Consider the following 21340-nt stretch of genomic DNA (forward strand, 5'->3'; position numbering starts at 1 on the left):
TTGAATTTTGTAATCTTTAAATGTTTATTCACAGATTAACAACAAAGAATACCGTTTTCAACTCCTTAGTCATAGCAAATGGTCTCCATTGAACTACGCAGAATATTCCTTTTTAAATGTGTTTCTGTAAGTGCAAAAATATTAATATAGAAGCAAAAATAAATACGTATCTATATAATGCAGTTACATTCATTTCGGGGTGTCAATTTCTGCGATTTGCAAGAACTTTATAATTTAGTCGAAACTTGAACTTCGTGGATTGAGGGAGGGGACCTATTGTTCCACAGAAAGATAATTGTTGGTTAGCTCTTTACATTTATGTCTGTATCAACGACAAAATACTCGAAAATTGATACCCCATGAGAAAACTTGGCAGTATTACCGTGTCTTCAAAGTTACATTGTCTGCACTTTAAAAGTTGTAAAACTTGAAGCATAGTTCGCATTAACAACATTATCGTGCATTGTCAACACTGCCATAGTTGTTGTCCGGAAACAAACGCTGTGGTGCTGTGTGGCTCACAGTACCCCACTGAATTCATAAAAAAGAACAATTCAGCAAAATCTGAGTGAGTTTCACCAATTGTGTAACGCCAATAAAAATTGTATGACTGTTTTGCCAATACTTCTGATTTCCAAAATATGTAATAGGTTGAGTATTGAAACTTCATAACTTTGTGAATGCTGGGTTTGTTTTCCCATTAGCATCTAGAGTCATGCTTATGGACCCAATTGGATCCGGTAATTCCACAGTTGGGTTCTCGTTGTGGCTTGACTCCTTCGGGGCCCGATAAACAAACGAAGCCAACAGAAAGAAAGTTATCCCCGTAACTTTGATGGCAATCCACCATATCATCAGTCTTGAGCTCATATCTTCTGCGTCATACACCCAGCACGAGCCGCGACCACCATCACATTTCTCGTCCCACACTCTGCACGTACTGTCCAGAACAAAGCCCAGAAGAATGGGGCCCGGGGTGGTTCCTGAATTAAACGTTGCCGATATTCAAATTGTGTACTGAGATCAAGTTTGTCAAAAATTTGCTTGTCAAGAATTGCAAATGTCTGAATAATATTTATTTGTGGAAGGATAATTGCTTCATTTAGCCAATCAACGTTTCAACAACACCTCAAGCCTCATAAAATTATCACATGACTTCAATAATTTTGTTTTTACTCAAAGTTTTCGAACTGCTTTTGTTAGCCTTTAAAAAGAAAAATAATTAAACCCAATCAATAACATTAATAAAAATGTGTGTGTGTGTGTGTGTGTGTGTGTGTGTGCTGGTTCGCAAAACCAACAAACTGTAGACACGACACTTATCATTTACCACTTCCTACATATTCACACGCAATTGTCTCCCTTGTTTCCTCAGATTCCTATTGTTTGATATAGCCTACCTAAGAGACGCACAATAAGGAGACTCACTCCAAGAGCCATGGAACGCTGGTTATCAGGAACACACCTTGAAACAAGGCCAAAATAAAAACAATGTGTAAGACAGAGAGCTTTTAATAGGATTACACGAAACAAGATGTTTGTATTTACGTTACACTAATGTTTCGCATGAATATGAGTTTGTTCATTCAAGACATACCATCAAAACCATAAATTGCTTGCGTTAAGTGATGATGATGATGATGATGATGATGATGATGATGTTTGTTATTATTATTATTATTATTATTATTAATGAACTATATTAAAGCATATTATTATTATTATTATTATTATTATTATTATTATTATTAATGAACTATATTAAAGCACTGTGAGATGATGCGCTATCAGAAAACATCTTGGATTTTAAGATGGAATGCGACTTACATGATAAATCTGGAAACTATATTTAAATAATATTATACGTTCAACATTTATCATTTATTTTATATACCTTGTACATAATTTTAATGTCTTTATCTTTTATCTTGTTTATCTTGAACGTTTATTTTATTTGTTTTCGTGCATTTGGAAAGGTTTACTTCCGAAATTTTTTTGGCTGCAATTCTTTCACTTTACGTTGTTAGAAATTATATTCTAATCGGCACATCATAGGCAGTATTGTGTTGATGTGCCGTTAAACGTAACAAATTCTCTTCAGCGCAGTTTTAAGTCTGATTTTAATTATGAAATTTTGACGTCTGAATAACGTAGAAAATTTGTGGAATTTCAAAACTATAAAATGTTGACCTTTTGGCTGCACACATGCATTGCAATACGCAAACAACCGCATTCAGTTGTGATGGAGACTGTGCAAACTTTGTAATAAGTAGTTTGGCTTGCTCATTTAGTGTATTCTCTATTTTGTTCTATTTCCTTTCTACCGTTAACCAGACAAAGTCTTTGATTGAAAAACACACACACACAACTATGAGTTCAATCCCATCATATATTAGATTTGGGAAATAATCTAGCAAATGATAATTCATGATTAATTCTTTGGGAATCTTTTTCGGTTATCCTGGTACACAGTGCGTGGTGGATGAACACAAACCATACAAATATAAGTTATAATTCTTTGGAAATCTTTTTCGGTTATCCCGGTACACAGTGCGTGGTGGATGAACACAAATCATACAAATATAGGTTATAATTCTTTGATTTTCAAGGGTCGAATGTTCTCAAGATATTAAATATTGTCCAGCATTTTTAGAAATTAAATTTAACAAAAAATAACAGAACAGAAAAGGAAAATATGATATCAAATCGTTCTGCAAATCTCTTGTAAGTTGTAGGGTCTGTTTAGATAAAAATAAATGAAGTACCTGATTTAATGGCTCGATTTAAAGTATGACACAATAACAGAGGTGCATCATAATCACCTTATTGCTGCAGTTGTACCAGGAGACATGGTTGCAAAGCTGACCACCATCATGAACAGCATCAATACGCAGTAAACGTACAACCAAAAACAGTCTTTTGTACAAATGCCGTCTGCTACTTCTGGAACAGTATCGATACCACTTACAGAGGTACCTAGGCAACTGCATGAATGGTAGATCTGAAACGTTATGACGCTATTATATAATTCCTGCAATTTACAGTTGTAAATCGTGTATGCTTAGAATTATAGTTGCTTTGTTTAAATGGAAAGGCAACGTTCCCATCATATTGTTATACATTAGAATGTTTATAAACTCAAAAAACATTACTATTTATGTTCAGTAAAACATATGAAATCCTACCACGGCACAATTGTTACCGGTTGTGATAGTAAACTGGAAAACTAAGTGTTAAAGTCATACGGTAATATTTTGCAGCTGAAATGGGCATCGAACCGGAATCCTCATGACTGGATTCGACTGCTTTGGCTTTATTACAATCGATGTAATATTCCTAGTCATATGTCTGATGCTTGCATAATCCTCAAGTTATCTGTTATATGTAAAACACGGGTGTACATAATTGTAGCCAGCCCACCAACGGAATATAAAGTTACATCGTTTTAATACTATTAATACTATAAATCTGGTTGTTACCAACCAAAGCTGTTACTAGATTGACTTCCAAACCATTCTAACCTCGTCTTCGGTACAGATCCTATAAATCAGACAGTTACCAGTTAAAGTTGTACAAGATTAACTTTCTAACCATCCAACTCTTGTCCTCTGTATAGATCCTGTACATCCGGTAGTTACCACTTAAATCTGTTAGAAGATTGTCTTCCGAACTTCTCTACCCTTGTCTTCGGTATAGAACCTATATATCCGATAGATACCAATTAAAGTTGTACAAAAGACTGACTTTCTAACCTTTACGCCTTTATCAACGGTGACGTTTCTACAGCCAGCATGACATGGAGTGAAGAAAAGCATCCTATTCTCAATGCATACTGGCTCGTATGCTGTCGTGTTGCATCCGCAGGCTTCATTACAGCTGGATATTAAACTACCTGTCGATCTGTAAACGATTATAGAAGAATTAGTAAAAAAAATATTTTAAGACCCAATTTTCTGCATCGGTTTACAAATTTACATGTATTCTTTTCCATTCTGGCAGACTGTAGCAAGAGCAACAGTTGTCTAATTTTGCATATGTGCTTTTAATCTTAATATCTGGTGGTTACCTGGAGTAAGTATATTCACTCGTACACGCTTCATATTTGAATATTTCTGGTAACTTTTTTGTCCAGATTTGCTGATTAGTCATCAGTTTTCTCAATGCTTATGGACAACGATCCACACATTTGAGGAGAATTTCGTGTTCTACGAATGTTACATTCTTGCTTCTTCCGCTCCTTGGTCTCACAAAACATACATGTCCAATAATGGAAAGGAGAGAACAGGCCCACAAATGATCATGTGATTAGAGAGGTTTGTTCCTCATCGCCAACAAACGATACAACACACTACAATAGCCGCCATTCAATGCACACAATATACAGTATTACTTTCAATGTCTACCATTTCCCCATTTTTTCTCATAATAGTGGCTGGGTTAATTGGTTTGGTTTTGAGTTTTACGGCGCAGCAACACAATTAGCATGTTAAGTGCATGGGACACCGAGAGCACATTACATTGCATAAGGACTCTGGTTGATCAGATGGTAGAATCAGAACCAGCACATGTATCATTTCGGTAAAAATTTCTGCCTACAAGTCACTGAGCCACCATGGCAACTACCTCCATTAGTCAGCTCTTAAGACATGTGGGAGAGCGTATCTGGTCTATTCTTTAACCCCACAACCATAAGGAATCAGTATATATATATATATATATATATATATATATATATATATATATATATATATATATATATATATATATATATATATATATATATAAGGGACTCACGTTCCATTGTAAGCAACAGATATTCCAACAATGGGAGGATGTGTACAATATGTCAGGAAGGAGGGCGCTAGAAGTAGAGAGATGGACATGAAGCATGCACACAGTCTGATGATACCGCGACACTTAAGCCTGAAACGTTTCACCAGGTATCCTCCGAGCATCATCCCGCCACCAGAACCAGGGATGGTTACAATACCTGAGAAAGACATTAACACATAAACATACATTGCTAAATCCATCAGATAAACATTCTCTGCTACGACAAAACTGAGAATCGATTGATAAGTAACCGTTAAACAGTTTGATAGAGATATGTTGTAGACATGTCACAAATAGAGCTGTTACAACGATTATTTTACTTTGCTTGACGCGATATTGCATTGTCATAGTTAACCTTTACATACTATATTTAACGGTTGGAGACAATGCCAGCAAACTTGTCATTTATCACATGAACAAAATATTGTTTTAATAATTAAAATGTTCTTATATATTCACGTGCAATATATTTATGGACAGACGAATCTACAGGTAACAACGAGATAAAATGATTGTCCAAAATATATGAAAAATAAATAAATTCTTGCATTATTTTTATAGGTTACTGCATTTGTATGGGAAAATATCAACGAATTTTTAATGAATAATATTGCACGACCTTTGGGAGTTCATATTTCCCATACAAATGCATAACCTTTTTTTATGCACTCATTTCGTTTTCCTTCTTAAGGCTAAATAATAAAGGAATATACTACAAGAAACAAATAACTGAATTTATTCTGTATTTCAAAATAAATACACAACCGTAGATTCATCAATACACAGTAACAATATTAATGCGCACATAGCACCACCCATCAGCCTATGAACTTTGTCGCGCGCTCGAAATTAGTTTCTTCTAAATAAACTTGAAATTTATAGACATATTTTGAATGAATGCGCATTGAGAAAGAAAAAAAAACTTTGCAGTTGGTCTGGAATGGGTGGATTTTGTTTTTATGTTGATCTAAATCAATTCTGCTTTTTTGCAATTCATCGCAGTAAAGAGAATGTGATTTCAGTTGGTAATCTAATCCAAATTACAGTACAATTTCGGTAAGTATCAGCTTTTCCATGACATGGTTGATGTCATACGGATTTGCAGAATCAACTAAGAACGTATATTTTGACGAAATTCAATATGCATACATGTAAGTATATTTATTACCATTTTTGTTACAAGCTAAAGAGGACCCCAGCTATGACCTGTATCATACAGTATTTATACTTCTATCGCTAGACTAATATTATATCAAAATAGTTAAACGTGGAAAATTGCAAAGAAACTGTTCTGTAACAGTCCTGTTAGCCAGCAGAAAAAAAAATACTTTTTTCATCGTCTTGGCGTATTGGCTCTGAGGCTCTTAGTTTCCTTCCAAAACCTTCAGTAACTTTTTTTCTCGAATTTAGTATTTTGACTGACTAGTAAAATGGTACGTATCTGATAGATATGTGATAGCCTTTGGCCTCTATATGCTTTTCTATACTAGTTTTACATACCCCAGAGAGCACTGGTCATAGCCTGAACCATTCCATTTATGAAAAGTTTCGAAAACTTCTCCTAGATAACTGTTTAAATGATCAGAATGTTATTTTCAGTACTGCGTCTCTCACTTTTGTTGTCGACATTGGGAATATCATATTCATTCGTTTGCTTGTTTGAAAGTTTCATTTGTGACTCAGTAAACTCGTTCACTTGATTATCTCTACTTTCAATAGACGAAACGGTGTCTTTTGTTCATCTACAGACAAATCTAATAAACTAAATCCTAAAGTCTACTACATTAGTGTACATGGTTTGTTTACAAAGTAGTTCCTACTATACATTACTATGTTAGACACACGTGACGTGCAATATAAAGGTGTTCAGTATCGTAAAATACTGCACAATTCTAAAAATGTAAAGTTAACGGAGAAAAAATGAGCATATAACAATCTACAAATGCATAGAACATTCTCTTTCTGTATTTGCTTTGTCTTTTTTTCTTCTTTTCAATTCCATCTCTTTAACTTTTTTAGCTGCCTTACAAAATTGGAAAAGTACGTACCCATTATAATGCCAGCATTTGTTAAGCTAGTACTGAACCGTTCTTGCAGGATCTTGGCGCCAAAAGTCGCGTACCCTCCTATCATCAAAGCCTCTGCTGATGCACCGAGATTGATCAACAAGTATGTGGGATTGGTTATCTAAAGTATATCAAACTGTAACGGTAAATGCGAGGAACCTTTCATTTAACCACCATCCCTTTTTTGTGGGTGGGGGGTGGGGAAGGGGCTTCATTTCACTCATAGCTGAGAAGGTCAACCCACTTTTTATGAAATTGATGAGAAATCCGGATACTTATTTTTCATGGTATATTTTGCCAATTTAGATCTCAGGTTTTTTAAATGACAAAAAATATTTAGAAAAAAATAAATGAAGAATAATGAAAAAATATGGCTAACAACATAGATCATATAACATTCGTACTTTGTGTTCGGTCAACACGTTTACAACTGTGGCAAAAAATCCCTATACTCCGGAAAATTCCGTACATGTTGCCTGTCTGTCAAATAATGGTCCGTGACCTAACTGTTGTTCTGTGAATGGTGAATCGAACTTTATCACTGCCATACAAATTCGTACACTATGTTTAAGACTGATCAAGTCCAGTAAGGTTTTGATTCAGAGCACACAATGATTCTTTTTATTTAGTATTCTTTAACACACATATTTTCACTCCCAACTATCTTTAATGACCAACTGTTCATTCGGCACAAACAACTCAAAACAACTTGATATTTAGACTCTACGTTAAAATTTGAATTCGCTCTATGTTCGGATTCAAATATGTTTGAAATTAATACAGTCATATAGAACAGAACACTTTCTAACACATTTCAAAAAGTTCGCTTTGTACTAGCATGCTATTCTTCCTTAAAGATACAATTTAATACTTGGCCCTCTCTCTGCAGAGATATTTAAGTGTAGTATCGTTACCCATTGTATTTTTGGCCATATGACTTCAAGAGAACATTGCAAATGCTAATTAATTTTAACTGTTAGCAGTACCTGATGAGGTCCAGATAAACACGGTGGGGACTTTCCGTGACTGAGGGAACTTACTGTGGCCGAAGAGATTTATTATGACCGAGGGGACTTGTCTATTGTACATGCATTTTATTTAAACTGTTGTATTCAAACTTTACTAAAAAAATAAATAATGGACCTTTTCAGCAACGTGTATACTCCGGGGTATGTAATAGTCATAAATGTAGTAAGTTATCACGTTTTAAGTTTTACTTCTAATCCCAACTGGACTATAAGGCGAAAGTTTATACCGTACCAAAATAAGTAGGGCTTTTGGAAAATCTTTCATTGATTTTCCAAAATGCTTCTGTTTTGCAATTGCTTTGTCTGAACCAGCATGCGCTTCTGACTTCCTCAGTTTCTTCAATTCTTCATATCCTGGAAAATATTTTTAAAAAAACAAACAATATTCATTTACACTGACCTGTTTTAATCATTCAATGACATTCATATTTAAGGTGAACATATTAAAGAAGATATAAACTGGCAGTTTGAAAATTCCACAGGGACATAAGCGAGAGATTATAAATCTGAAAATAAAATACGTGGGCACCTTTTGATGTTAATACACAACGAAACGGACTGTGCAAATCAATTCGACTTCAACGCGTCAGAATACGAGTGCATTTACAATACCATGAATAAACAAAGCATACAATATGTTCATGAAATAAGTCGATAGTCATTCCTCTCAAAGCAAACCAAGATCAATAACAATTACTCATAAAGAACTACGCATACTCCATAATGTGAAAAAAGTAATATAATTATTGACAGTACTTACCTGGAAGTCTTTTGGGGTAACCTATGAAGGGGAGGGCAACAACAAGGAACACAGCACCACCGATAAGCGTACCAATCCACCATGCACCAACCCACTGTGGGTCTTTTGGGGTCAACATCACACTGGGAATAATATCGAAAGTAATACATGTATCAGTGATCTCATAATTGGTAATCTTACACTTAGGTGAAGTTGCTTTAACGCAAAGTCCTCAGTTATACTGATGATGGGGACTTTAAAGGTACAAGTCCATGGTTATACCGATGATGGGGACTGTAGACTTAAGATCAAAGGCATCGGCATTTTCAGCAGAATTGTTAGATCCCGGCGATCTGATACTAGGGGTTTGTTCTAGAGCATTTCTTCATCGACTTACATCGGATCACAGTAATCGAAAAAAACTCTAACACATACAATCGATGAAAACAAGTAGAAAAGGGATTGTATAACGCAGTATTATTTCATATTTGGTTAAATCGACGACGAAAGACTATAAAACTCTCCCCAAGTTCAAGATCGACGAAATCTGGTAACTTTGATGAAAATGTGAATGCACCTGACCTTAGCTTTAAAGTCCTCTGCTACCAGTATATCTTGGGACTTGTAGAGCTTAAGTCCCCTACTACCAGTATAACTTGGGACTTGTAGAGCTTAAGTCCCCTACCACCAGTATATATTGGGACTTGTAGAGCTAAAGTCCCCGACTACCTGTATATCTTGGGACTTGTGGAGCTAACGTTCCCGACTACCTGTATATCTTGGGATTTGTGGAGCTAATGTAACCTCCCTCCATTATCGTATACGATATTAATGCAAGCAATGAACAGGATAGCATAATCTGTAACAGAAAATGATTTATGAGCCAATGGACCGAGTTTCATCAACAAAGTAAAATCTAATTTCAGTTTTTAACTTTGCAAAATGGTTGGGTTAAATTTGAGTATGACTAAAAACTGAGCATTCAAATTTGTACATTGAAACTAAAACTGTAAGATATGTTGACGACTTTGATATCTTGAGTGTAGTTTTCTAGGCTTTCCATCTGTTGAACATCGATTTCCAGCAGGATGAAGGTACTCAAATTCATCAACGGATATGATACCGCACAGGGGCTCGTTACAAAGAAAATTTAGAGTAACTGTCTAAATACTAGGGGTGGGGGTATCTAGCCTGTTATATTGTTAAAGGTTGGACGACCCCAACCCCATCCGCGCTCTCTATCCATTGACGGATATGCTTTCTTTGTAACGAGCCCCTGTGGAGTACGGCATTACTTTCCGGAGTTTTTCATAAGTATGCACAATTCTTTGGATTCGATATGTTATTTATGTGCTCCTGATAAGGTCATCGTAAATTAATTAGAAGTATGTAAGTGAAACGTTTTTGAATGTTGTTGTTGTAGGGTTTAACGCCATTTTTCAGCACAAGTACAGTATACATATCACACGGCGGTAGTATAAATGACGGAGGAAGAATCCGGGAAAATCCTGGAAAGAACCATCGACCCACGAGAAGCTACTGGCAAGCTTTCTCACATGCCCACATTGGCCGAGCCCGAGACTCGAACCCACGCAGACAATGGCGAGAGGACAGTGATCCGTAACGGCGAGCGCTTTAGACCACTCGGCCATTCAGGGCCTCAGTTTTTGTATGAGTTATGTAGATCTGTTGAATTTTAATACACAAGCAGCTATTGTCAACCTCGTGGTATGAATTGCATTACTGATATCAATCAACACTTGGTTTCAAGCATTTGAGTGCTGTCTGTCATAAATCATATCCCCACTCACCTTGAAGAGCTGACTTTATCGATGTCTGCAAACAAACTCAACGTTTGTCCTCCCACTATGTACCCCACTGCTACACCTATCGCTGAGATGCAATATGTCCAACCTGCAATATATATATATATATATATATATATATATATATATATATATATATATATATATATATATATATATATATATATACATATATATACATACATACATATATATATATATATATATATATATATATATATATATATATATATATATATATATATATATATATATATATATATATATATATATATATATATATTGCCATCAAATTGTTATTTACAAATATATTTTAAATGTGTAATATATTAACGGTGTGAATTTTGTAAGATGTGATGGCAACACGTAACTGAGTGAACATTGCAAGGTCAGCGTGGCACCTTGCCAAATAAGTTGATGAATGCATTTAGTTAACACTTTCAGGCTAGGGCCTAAGCTAGAATAAAGTGCATTGCTGTTCTTGGTTTGGGCATGATTGGTTTTTAATGAGGTTTCCTTTTGATAATTGCATTTTGTAATAACGTTTTAACAATTATTTTCTGATAAAAGTGTATTCTTCATGTGTATTGTCATCTTCGCTAGCCAAGGTTCCGACAACTCTATCTACACCTTGGCATATCGAACGGATATTTCTGTGCTTCGGGTCTGTGAATTTCATTGGATGCGTCGGCAAGACACCGCATCCAATCAAAATTAAGTTGTATGTTCTAGAAATCACCCTAAAGTTTATTTATAACGTTTGTGCCGTTACTCCTGATGTTTAAATTCGCCCCCGAGTCTTCCTAACCATAATCTAATTCATAACTGCATGCATTTATTTTATAACTTATAATATTGGTCACGCACTAATTCACGCAGTCATTTAAGTTACACGTGACATTACTGGGAATAAAAGAATAAACAAATTTAATTGTAAAAGTAAAAAAAAAGGTTTCTAATCTTAACTGCTTTCTTATGCCCGATTAATTTTGTTATATTTATGATAGATCGTTTTTGAAATGATTAAAATGAATATTTTGTCCACAATTAAGTTACCAAAAAATCCATAATCATGCGATAATGAACAGGTAGGCCTGGATTTTAATCCATAATCATGCAACACTTGTATGGATAGGTCTGGATTTTAATCCATAATCATGCAACACTTTTATGGATAGGTCTGGATTTTAATCCATAATCATGCAACACTTGTATGGATAGGTCTGGATTTTAATCTACAATCATGCAACACTTTTATGGATAGGTCTGGATTTTAATCCATAATCATGCAACACTTGTATGGATAGGTTTGGATTTTAATCTACAATCATGCAACACTTTTATGGATAGGTCTGGATTTTAATCCATTATCATGCAACACTTTTATGGATAGGTGTGGATTTTAATCCATAATCATGCAACACTTTTATGGGTAGATCGGCATTTTAATCCAGTATCGTGACATATTTTATGGGTAGGTCTGCATTTATTCCATAATTATACATCAGTTTAAGGGTAGGTCTGCATTTATTCCATAATTATACATCAGTTTAAGGGTAGGTCTGCATTTATTCCATAATTATACATCAGTTTAAGGGTAGGTCTGCATTTATTCCATAATTATACATCAGTTTAAGGGTAGGTCTGTATTTATTCAATAATTATACATCAGTTTAAGGGTAGGTCGGCATTTTCTTGAGCTACTCTTAGTTCATGTTAGTGCCATTACAACGAAAAGAACAACATGGCGGCGGAGTTAGACTAGCGGTATAAGACTGTACAGTATATCGAGATGATTTGATGCTTTCTAGTCTTTGTGTGATTTAAATTTGGGGTACGTCTCCTTGTAGAATTGTTATCTAATTAGTACTATGAAGGACTGACTTTCAAATATGAGGAAACTGAAGCTTGGTTGTTGATGAGCTGGAGTGTAAGTGTGACAAACTGGAGCAGTATTAGAGGCAGGCAAAGTGCCAGGATTCAAAATGTGCACATGCAACTAGGCACGCAGCATAAAGATGTAAACACAGATGACTAATTTGCGCTCTGCCCCATGACAAATTCAGAACTGAGACTTGATGATATCCAGCAATCTCATTTCGCAGGAAAGATCGAAAGGCTTAAATCGTCAAATTCAAGGCCAGTAAAATAAATTCCAAAGTAATGTCCAGTTTAGAGGCCTATACAATAAAATCCAAAGTAATGTCCAGATTAAAGGCCTAAAAAATGAAGTCCAAAGTAATGTCCAATTTAAAGGCCTATAAAATAAAATCCAAAGTAATGTCCAAATTCAAAGCCTATGAAATATAATCCAAAGTAATATCCAAATTCAAGGCCTATGAAATGAAGTCCAAAGTAATGTCCAAATTCAAGGCCTATAAAATAAAATCCGAAGTAATGTCCAAATTCAAGGCATTTGAAATGAAGTCCAAAGTAATGTCCAGATTAAAGGCCTAAAAAATTAAGTCCAAAGTAATGTCCAATTTAAAGGCCTATAAAATAAAATCCAAAGTAATGTCCAAATTCAAGGCCTATAAAATAAAATCCGAAGTAATGTCCAAATTCAAGGCCTATGAAATAAAATCCGAAGTAATGTCCAAACAAGGCCTATGAAATGAAGTCCAAGTAATATCCAAATTCAAGGTCTAAAATAAAATCCAAAGTAATGTCCAATTTGAGGCCTATGAAATGAAGTCCAAAGCAAAGTATTAAAAAAATCAAGACCTATGAAATGAAGTCCAAAGTAATAATCAAAAGAAGAGAGCTGAAAGACAAATTTTTGTTGCAGAGGACGTTATAAAGCAAGACATTCTTAAGATGGCAGAAAAATCGTATCATTTGGGCTTATGCTGGTAGAATTTACTACAAATACATCACTTCTGGCGAAAGACATGCAATCAAACAATCCAAAGATATTCTTACTCCACTATCCGCTTTTCTGAATAAGCATTAAGATAAGGCAAGACGGTACTATAGTCTTAATATACCTCCCCGTTTGGTTGTACCCTCCTACCGATTCAATAAATGAAATCTTTAATGTGATAAAAAGTACACAGAACTTAGTAAATTTATTTACTGACTTATAATTTCTAACCTGAATGTGACCAGAGTGGCCATAACACTGGCATCCTTTATGCCTTTAATGCTTAACGGACTTTCCACACGAACACAGCACCATATTGTGTACACTATGGGAGAGTCTCTTTTCCTCAGACAACATTGTGACGTAGTTCATCTTATTCGGTAACTGTAGTTGTCATTCTTTTCCTTTGTTTGATTCGACATTGTAAATGTCGGAAGCAGACGACATAGTATTTTCCTTCTATGTACATACATGCGTAGTCGTAAATACACCCCTTAGCTGAAAATGGACTTGTCCAGGAACTGGAAATGACTGGCGAGCATGGTCGTCTTTTACACTGAAAACTTCCGTTTGGAGTGAAACGCGCGGATAATAACAATGCTAGCCCCCCCCCCCCCCGGCATAATCGGATTTGAAAATGTTAATCAATAAATGAACTGATTACGTTCTGTGCAACTTTTATCTCATTTGTGCTTTTTGTTTTTTATTATATCGGTAGGGGATACAAACAAACGAGGAGTTATATTTAGATTATAATAGTAATATAAAGTGACAATCTATTCTAAAGTTTAATTTCTCTCTCTGAAGTAAATATATTAATTGAAAATCTCCAATCAGTTTATGTACATATGTGTACAAGTATTGGTGTCTGTACACATTCATTTTTATGAGCTTATAAAACCTGACTCCAATGACTGGAAAGTTCTTAAAACAATACAATGTGAAATTAGTCATAAATAGAAAATAATTGAAAGTAAATAACTCATACTTATGTAAAACGATGTGAGCTTTGGCTTGCAGTTCTCATCTATATAAGTCAGACCGAGAGTGAAACTGGGTGACGCCCCTATTCCAAGAAGAATTTGACCAACGATAAACATAGAATAAATCCCAATGGATGAATCTCTCTGTTCCTCGACACCACAATGATTGCTGCCATTTTTATTCTCTGCCGTGCATAAATTGGACGTCTGTGTGGTTGAACTGGGAGCTAAAATTAAAGGGTAGTAATTACAGTTTCTCTGTGTGCAACACTGGAATGTTTTACAAGTTAACACAGCTGTTTTTTTTTTAAATGCCCACAAGTTGTGCAGTACCTACGAGCACGTTAAACGTACACCAAATGGTTCTTTAGGAAGTGTAAAAGGTGCAAGATAATATGGTGAGGCATAAACCTTGTCTCGTTCAGCCAGTCTCTCGTGTGGCTCCGTGATATCTTTTCGTACGGTGAAGATCTCACAGCTAAAAGCGAGAGGCAGGTTGCCCGAAACTAAAGTACACATAAGCTTTGCTAATACTAACACGTTTGCTTTTCTATTTTAAGAGAAAATTCAATTCCAGTAATGAAACAAAATATATAAACTTTAAGGTCAAGAATTTGTCTATATGATGACCACTGTCAGAAATACTATTCATAATTAGAAAAAGTCCATTTGGCAAAATGATTTAGATGTACGGAGATTTATCACGGATTCTATCACAAATAATGGCGAATAGTTCAAAGAGTTGCAGTGGTTGCCTATGTAGACAGTGAAACCCAAAACACTATTCAGCGCGTGGTGCAATCCCAACAAGCCTTGCGGTTCAGCATTGATGTGATCTGACATCATTGCTTTTCAAAGTACTTAAAAACAAAACTATTTCTACCAATCACAGTTTTTCCATTTCGTCAGTTAAAGAATAGATTGAATAGCTAAAGTTATATTGGGTATGTTGTGTTTCTTACTATAAAAAGACAACAAATAACGTGTACAGTATACATAATTACTGTGGCAAAAGGTCTGTATTAGCTCATCTTAAACATCATATGATATAAACCCTAATGTTACGCGTTCGAATCTACAAAGTAACAACGTATACGTTTGTGTACGAATGTGTGTCCCTAGATTTTATATAGAAACCTAGTCAGGAAATCTGCATCAAAGAGAATAGTAACAACACCCCTTGGTTCATATCAACCTGAGTGGTCACAAGTAAAAAGCACACAGCTGACAGACTATAAATGAGTCTAAGATAAAATAAGTACAGTGGCTGAAGCATTAATTGACATATACATTATGTCAAAGCCATCCCCTTCATTTTTGAAGAATTTGGCAGACATTAAGCGTTATTTATGAGGTATTTCGGAAAAAGTTCCAGTAAAGGAAAGTTTAAATACAGCAGGGAGTAGACAAAAATATATACTTATACCTGAGACAGTATACTGGTAGCGGCCGGAAATGAACTGAGGCAAGGAAAAGATGAAACTTCCGACTGCCATAAGTAACATCCCTGCCGCCATGAGCCTAGGTTTGTTCCTTCTATCTCCAACGTATCCAATGAAAAGATAACACACAAAGGCGCCAAAGTCGTTGCTACTGGCAATCAGACCCGAACGGGAGCTTGGCAGTGAATATCTCTTCTCTAGGGCAGGGATGATAACGTTAATAACGCCGTTGACTATGAAGCCTTGGAAGAAAGTGAAGACGCACTGCCAGAACACGTGCATTTGGATGGTGTTAAAGCACTGGAGGAACCTGGAACAAATTTCATCGCGGAACTGGAGCTTAGCTGTCTTAAGGATGTTGTGTCATTACATATAGGTTAAGAAAAAGCATATCCCGAATGTCAGTTCCAACTAATTTTAATGTAATCTTGCCAAGAGAATTTGTGTTTTCATCACGATCTTTATGTATATGGATTCATGCATCCTATTCAGAGTTTTAAGACCTGGTATCCTTTCACGCAATGCGTTAGTACACATGACCTCTTTGAAAGTATCTTTGAAAATGTAAGTTTATTGATTTTTTTAAAAAATCACATAGGCAAGTAGTTTTCTAATACGCCGGTAAATGCCTAAACCATGGACTGCATACATTTTGAATGAGGAGATCCACCATACTTATACGTTGTCTATAATAGTAAAATCAATCGGAAGAATGTCATGATACTGCCATGATTTTTAAGGCGGCAATCGAAACAAGAGTCTTTTTCGTTAATCGACAATCGAAACTTGGTCTGGACATTCTTAAAGAGAGAGAGAGAGAGAGAGAAAATGTTACAGGATTAAATGTCAGACCAGTGAGACTTTATGTCGTTCTATAAATTAACTATGAATATAATAAAAGAAGGAGAGAAAAATAAAATAAAAGAACACGATCATATTTGTTGTGCCTTCATGCAGAACACAGACATAAAACAAGTGTTCGATTCCGGCTGGTTTGAGGCCTGTCATTGGTGCCGTGATCTGCATTTGGATATTAGAACTTCACGAACCACATCAACACAGTTGCTATTTTATACATGCTTGTTCACGACGATGTCACACGAGAAGCACAAGAATCTAAGAAAAAGTGAATTACGCGAGACAAAAATTATATGTCGTGCACATACGTTACTTTGAACAGACACACAGAAAATATAAACAGTTACACAGTTCTCCTTCCCACCTCAAAGTAAAATATCACATTAAGAAAAAAACATAATTCTCGCCTTATTAAATTTGAACTTGAGTCGTCGTGAACGGAAGGCAGGCATATATACCACTCGGCCTCAAAAGGATCTATGAATAAACTAGAATTTCACAGTTAACTTGCTATCGACGCGGCAGTGAAATTATCTATCGTAATTCACTCCATTGAATTATCACAATAATTTTACTTGGAAAATGCAGAATTTCATGGCCTAGCATACATACATGGTTGTCTTCGAAGCTTTCCGCCATATCTAATGAACAAACTGAAATAAATATAACTGTTTAACACGTTATTATTTATCGATAATTGAACCTGACTGTACCTTGGCTTGCAGTTAGAGCAACCATATTTGTTTTCTGCAGCAGAAGAAACATCTTCCATACGTTCATTCTTGTGTTTGGTGTCTAAATTATTATCCATTGTTCTCTGATCCCGCTATAAATCCTTTTTATAAACACATCTATGGACTCCTCTAACTTTGACATCAAAATGAATTTCAAACCAAAATTGATTTCAGAGTTTGCGTCCAGCAATTCTTAAAAGCAATCATTCACTTCAATTCACGTCTAGTTCATCATCAGTATCATATGAAATTTTCAACTGGTTTGATTGAGTGATCTGAGTGACAACGCTTGACTTGTACATTTATTACTTTGGGAGATAAGACATACGGTAGGTTCTTATCTAAGCCACAGGTATGAATAGGCAATTCCCAAGCGCCAGTTGGATCAAATCACCTGGTTTGCATAAGTTTTCACCTGAATAGTAATGTTGTTCTAATTTTATTTCTTTTCATTTTCTCTAAGTTGTATAGATGTAGTACAGAAGAAATTAAAACAATTGCCATTGACTGAACCATGTCTAATTTTCTTCCTTTATACTGTACATGGTAACTCGTATTAATTTTATCACAGTTTATATTGGGAGCCAAACGAATGTCATTTAATTCACTAAAATGAAACTTTGTTGTAAGGTAATGTTAAACAAAAAAAAAAAGACCAGCACATAAAATAGCTTTGATCTTGAGGTTCACATGTCCAGTCAAGACAGACGTTGGTTTTAACTTGAGGTTCACTTGTCCAGTCAAGATATGCCATGGCTGTTAACCTGAGGTTCACTTTTCCATTCAAGATATGGCATTGCTTTCAATCGTGCCGAAGATTAAATTTCTTGTATCTTCTGTTTTGATTCATATTAATTTGATTCCTGTTATTCTTATTGACTTATTTTAAACTGACCCCGAAAGAAATGTATCACTGTTGTAAAATCTTCAAATCATGTATTATCCATAAGAACTGTAGTGTCATTGGTAAATGACGCGTGGACGCTGTTGATTTTCACTCCTTAGGGTAAGAAGGTTGTACCAGCATATATATTTTAAAAATCAAAATTGTTGTTGTAAAAGAAATACTATCTGCGCAATGATGCGCTCCTGTTTTACTTCGGCTGGTGTGGGTGGATTATTATCACTAACTTTATGCATTCGATTGTCTACTACACTCTGCCTTTTCATGCCTTTTGTGATATGAATGAATACCTATTTGTGTAGATAGATAGATAGATAGATAGATAGATAGATAGATAGATAGATAGATAGACAGACAGATAGATAGATAGATAGATGGGTGGATGGATGGATGGATAGATAGATAGATAGATAGATAGATAGATAGATAGATAGATAGATGCAAATGAAAGAGAGAAGTGTTCTTGTGTTCTACCAACTACACTGTATTTGAATAGCTTTATACTGTATGTAACATATTCATTAAAATTCTAATGTAGTCATTTAAAAAAAAATAACATCGATTTAAAAAGAAAAAATGTTTTTACCAAGAAGTCAATAGTCCTTTCATCTTTGTACTTAAAGAATATGCATTAATATTATAAAAGAAAATATTTTAGAAAATATAAATTGTTTTATTCTAAAGAGTCAAGTAAGGTGTTGCTTAACATTTAATATTCTACGGATATTGAAGGAAATAAGGTTCTAACTGGAACAAATAATGATGGAGCTTTACAAGTTGGACCATATACAAACAAACAACAGATCCCAGAAACCACATTACACATCGAGCACTTTCAAATCTTATCGAATAACAATTACTACCAACATAACCTTTATGAAATTGAATTTTCTTGAAATGATAAATTCGATTCTCAGAGAATTATCAATATTACGAAGAATATACAGTCTGTACAGCATGATGATGCCGATGAATAGGAGCAAACTACATTTGTCCCAGAGTGACTGCAGGACAACCGATCAAGCAGATAACATTAGCCCACATACATTCTTCCATAGTTGTGTCCAGACCGTTGTTTGCCATGTCAATCATTGTTATTGATTTGTTAAGATACGTTTCATGAACTGGGGATTCTTTGTCAAGATTTACCTTTTCTTTTAACACTATTTTGTCATTGAGGATTTGTAACCTTGCCCGCCTGATTGATGTCTTGCAATGTCTTTTCCCCTTTATTCGTACATCTACTTTGTCAAGGAACTTACACGATTTCCTTTTCCGCTTTCTTTCATTAGTAGCAGTTTCTTTTTCGTTTCCGTGCCTATATCGGACATCTTTATCGGATGATTCCATGTGCGTTCTCTTCCTCTTTAGTCTGCAATTTTCCTCATTGCAAAACTCCAAAATCTTTTTCTTCTCCCTGAATCGGTCATTTTCCTCGGGAGAAAATGAAAAGTTGCACTTTCCTTTTGCCTGAAGTCTGGTTCCTTAGGTATGATTTACATTCTGTCTTGCTCCACCGGATATTCCTTGTCGATCATTTTTCACAGTTGATTTCCTTCTCAGTTCTCTATGCTGGCAGATTCAAGTATCTAATCGAGAGAAAAGGCTTCGAGTTTCCTCTTCTTTCTCTCATTGCTGAAAGATAGGGACGTACGTGTGAATGAAGTCCAGCTAAAGAATATGCTTTACATGATACAAAATTATAAACTGTATATCTCACTCTAGTCTGCAGCGAACTGAAGAAAAGAAAATATGTGGCAACTTTAACGATGAAAACACTTCACTTTTATACAGTACTGACACATTTCAGCTTTTCCTTAATTTACAGAAATAATTTATTTAAATATGATTTCTTTCAAGATGTTAGAAAATGTGATATGTTATTTGTCATATATGAAATCGAATCATAAGTTAAAACACCGATAACGACAAGACGTTACATATTTTGCACTGTTACACGAAATGGACCGCTGAAAAATCAAAATACACGTGTTACTACTTGTTTTTTTGTGTATAACGATACCCGAAGGTGATTTATGTATACTGTACAATATTTCGAACCAGTGAGTTTGGTTCATCCAATGCCGCACGTGCGATTGGAAACACCGATTATCTAGCGCACAGACGATGAAGGGATACGTCGTCTGTGTATAAATGCTTCACCGAAGGACGAAATCTTTACATCACGGAACGTCTTGTCAGTGAGCAGTCTACCCAAGGACTTGCACATCTTCAGCTGTAGAGGTATGCGAGTTATTTATTAATTTCTTGTCTATATTATAAGTTATAACTATTGTACTACCACGTTTATTTTTGTATATTTTTTTATGTAACTCCGGCTTGCGTAGTATAATGCAAATATTTTAAATTCTTGTATGTGACTTAACATGAGATCTATATTAGAAATAAAGCTGCATTTTATTAAGAAACTTTTAGTACCATAGAATTCTTATCGGACACAGGTAGGTTCGCTTCTGAACCTGTTTATTGCTTTGAAATGTTGTGCCGATAATGTAATTTGCATAGTTAAGCGTATATAACGTCATTACGCGTTATCGTATATGCCCGTGTCATTCTTGTACATGGTATTCGATTTAATTTCAGCTGATCAGAGTCGACGAGGTACCAGCTGTAGAGCTGACCATAGAAGTTGACCATGGCAGCTGTAAAGCTGACCATAGCAGCCGTAGAGCTGAATGAACAGTGTGTTGCTGGATGACTAGCAACTGATCGGGCGTTGCTGACCGATTCGTGACGCTGATTGCTTGATTGAACAGGGAATTGAATGGTGATCAGTGACTACCTGTGCTGCTGATTGTTTGATTGACCAGTGTGACTGATAGCCAAGTATGCTAGTGACGGAGTGTTTTGAGTAACTTTTAATTTTTTAAACATGTAATCTTTTAGCCGTGGGCTAATTCTGGGGTTTGTTATACCCAGTGTTTTGGGAGTGTAAAGATATTTTGTATGATATCTATCCCACTGTTTCATCATTTTACTATTTGAGTAAAGCATCTCATTTTTCATCATTAGAGTGAATACATCATTTTCTATATGTAAAAGT

The 21340-nt window shown here is 35.3% G+C and overlaps 1 protein-coding gene across 1 annotated transcript; it reads right to left on the minus strand.

The window, feature by feature from the left end:
• Positions 1 to 5: 5 nt before the first annotated feature.
• On the minus strand, positions 6 to 17656 carry LOC149808152 (solute carrier organic anion transporter family member 4A1-like). Its single transcript, XM_089973913.1, has 12 exons — positions 17352 to 17656; positions 15765 to 16090; positions 14344 to 14565; positions 10478 to 10580; positions 8688 to 8809; positions 8160 to 8281; positions 6882 to 7020; positions 4795 to 4990; positions 3753 to 3900; positions 2823 to 3001; positions 1401 to 1465; positions 6 to 983 (listed from the first exon to the last, which is right to left on the minus strand). Exons 1-12 carry the CDS (start codon positions 17447 to 17449, stop codon positions 667 to 669), a joined length of 2037 nt encoding a protein of 678 aa, XP_089830039.1. The 5' UTR covers positions 17450 to 17656; the 3' UTR covers positions 6 to 666.
• Between the last annotated feature and the right edge of the window lie 3684 nt (positions 17657 to 21340).

This window comes from Sinohyriopsis cumingii, chromosome 1, assembly GCF_028554795.1.
Source record: "Sinohyriopsis cumingii isolate HCF-2022 chromosome 1, ASM2855479v2, whole genome shotgun sequence".
In the NCBI taxonomy this organism is placed as follows: Eukaryota; Metazoa; Mollusca; class Bivalvia; order Unionida; family Unionidae; genus Sinohyriopsis; species Sinohyriopsis cumingii.